Source organism: Nematostella vectensis, chromosome 1 (genome assembly GCF_932526225.1).
Source record: "Nematostella vectensis chromosome 1, jaNemVect1.1, whole genome shotgun sequence".
Lineage (NCBI taxonomy): Eukaryota > Metazoa > Cnidaria > Anthozoa > Actiniaria > Edwardsiidae > Nematostella > Nematostella vectensis.
In genome coordinates, this window is record NC_064034.1 from 16,899,465 (window position 1) to 16,902,084 (window position 2,620).

The 2,620-nt window shown below is 39.3% G+C and overlaps 1 protein-coding gene across 1 annotated transcript; it reads left to right on the plus strand.

Moving 5' to 3' along the window:
• The first annotated feature begins 401 nt into the window (after window positions 1-401).
• Window positions 402-2,036, plus strand: LOC5502740 (pituitary tumor-transforming gene 1 protein-interacting protein). Its single transcript, XM_001623854.3, has one exon. It carries the CDS (start codon window positions 793-795, stop codon window positions 1,324-1,326), a length of 534 nt encoding a protein of 177 aa, XP_001623904.1. The 5' UTR covers window positions 402-792; the 3' UTR covers window positions 1,327-2,036.
• Window positions 2,037-2,620: the final 584 nt, after the last annotated feature.

A 2,620-nucleotide genomic window follows, 5' to 3' on the forward strand; every position in this document is an offset into this window, starting at 1 on the left:
GTTAGTAATTCGGGGGATTACTTGGCTTTCGGGAACGGTGAGTTATCCGTCGGTTAGCTAACCTACGATTTGCGAATTTTAACCCGGAATTAGGCGCTGATCGAGGGTTAAGTTAATCGGCCTTTCAGGAACCGGCCCCAGAGCAACTCAAATTTACCTTTGGTGGTTTTATTTTCGCTCCAAAACACCTCTACATCACCTATAATTACCTCCATTTCATTGCCAAAAAAAGTTTCATTTGCGGGATCCGAGTTGGTGCGTGACACTAGCGAGACATATTCATTTCAAATAAAATCTCTAGACCCTTTTTATGATCATTTGAGGAAGTTTAGACCGGACATGCCAATAGCCGCACCCCACCAGGGGTAAATAAAAGTTGTATCGATTACTTTGTGACGTCACAAAGTAGATGAAGCGAGAAAAAGCACAGTCACCAAAGTGGAAATTCGTTTCTGGAGTTTCGCTCGCTGAGCTTTGAATGCCGACTGTGAGTAACAGTTCCTGTTATCTTTCTTCGTAAAAGGACAAGTAGAAAGCTGCGAACAACTTGTTTGTTTGACAGACTTCCGAAGATTATTTCGAGAGATTTTAATTCTAATTTCGTGTTGTTCATTTCTACGGAAATAACAAGAACGAAACCACAAGAACAACTCAATATCATCAAAGACTCTTTATAAATTGACTTCAACGGTCTTGTACCAACCACAGAGACGGAAACTGAATAATTTGTAACGTCGAGGAGAAAAGCAGATTTGCTAATATACTTTCAATTCGGCGATAAATTCTGCAGAAATGGCATTTAGTTCAAAATCTTTGCTGCTTGCTCTGGCAGTGTTTGGGTGTGCTTTGGTTTACTTCACCGCGCCAGTGTCTGGTGCGGATGTCAACTGCGCTAAATTCACCAATTCGTCCTGTGATAAGTGCACTGATAACTCAGCCTGTTATTATTGTAAATCCACTGGTGTTTGCTCCCACTATCCTGGTTGGACCAAACTCGTCCCTCGAGATTGCCCGCATAAGCAATGGTTCTACGGTCAGTGCAAAATTTCTGGTTTCATCCTTATCATTCTCGTCCCGTCTTTGGTGGCGTTGTTTCTGTTGTTCTTCGGCTGTTGCATCTACTGTTGCTGCTGCCGTAGATGCAGCAAGTGGCGAAAGAAACGACACGACAAAGAGGAGTTGAAGATGAAGCGAAAGCGAGACGAGATGACTGCTCTGCACTCTCAACGCAAGACAGAAAGGCAGGCGAAAGCCGATGACATTCGCAAGAAGTATGGTCTACTTCCAAGCAAATCATCTGGCTACGAAAGACTCGATGATAATTGAAGTGTTATTTTCACTTTATAAGATCTTTCGAGATATGGGCATGACTGGATGTGTATAAATAATGGAATTTGTAGTAGTATAACAGCTTTCGTCTTCATAAGACTATTTTTTTTGTGGAAACACCATGCAGAAATAAATATTTTTCAGATATTTTTCTACAGAACTTTAAAGCTGAGGTACTATATAACTTATTTAGTAGTAGTTTGAGAATAATGGAACAAGTAGGTTCAGCTAATCAGAATAATTAACATTCATTTATTGTAGTTCTCTCTTGTTTCATGTTTACACAAGTTTCAATGGTTTATTTTGCGCTTTGTGTAAGCTATCAGAAATCTACAGGAATTTTCATTTTTTTTCCCTTTTTTTTTAAACCAGAATTATGTATGTATTTTATCACCATATATATTACCATGGTACAAGTGCCATTACCATATTATCTTAGCTGACATCCTACAATAATTATAAAAAAAATCCATCATGGAGGGAATTAACCATTCATGTGTGAAATTTATCACTTTGAGCAACTAAGTAGGTTCACTAAATATGAACATTTTAGTATAAAATGTTGCTGAGGTAACATCCAGAATGAATAGCTCATACAGTTTAGTTTGAGGTTTTGCAAGTTAAACCACAATCATGACAGGCCATCATGACTTACTCATGGAAAAGAATAGCTCTTTGCCAAAAATATCTAAAAAGTAGACAAACTATTTTTATGTCCGATTTTTATCTAACCTTAGACCAAACAGACTGCACTTCAAGCCAAACTAGGCTGCAACCAGATGGAACTGCTTTCAAGTAAAACTAGTCTTTTTACTACAACCCGCTATATGAAACTTATCTAGGAGTGTGAGCATCACACACACACACCCCTCAATCTTGGAGGTTGGCTATCCAGCTTTGAATATTTGCTAGACTTTTGGGCGACCCCAATAGCATGCTGCACATGCAAAAAATGGCATTGCATTTGCTAGAGAGCTGTTGCAGGCCATGTAAGATTGGGGGGGGGGGGGGGGTTAGCAACATTCCTACTAGTGATTTATAATTCCTGAAAATATTGGGGGCGCATGCCCCCTGTCCTCCCACCCCTTGCTACGGCCTATTATTAGCATAGGTTCTGCATTGAAATAGGTTTCTCAATGGATATGCGAGTTTCAAATAGTATTGAAGACAACGTTTGTGAGATATAATTCGATGATTTATACGAGAATAGGTTGGATTTAAACGAAAAAAATTGTCGATAATTAATTATCTTGGGAGCGGAAGTAGTGGGAGCCGTGTTGACAATTGTTGT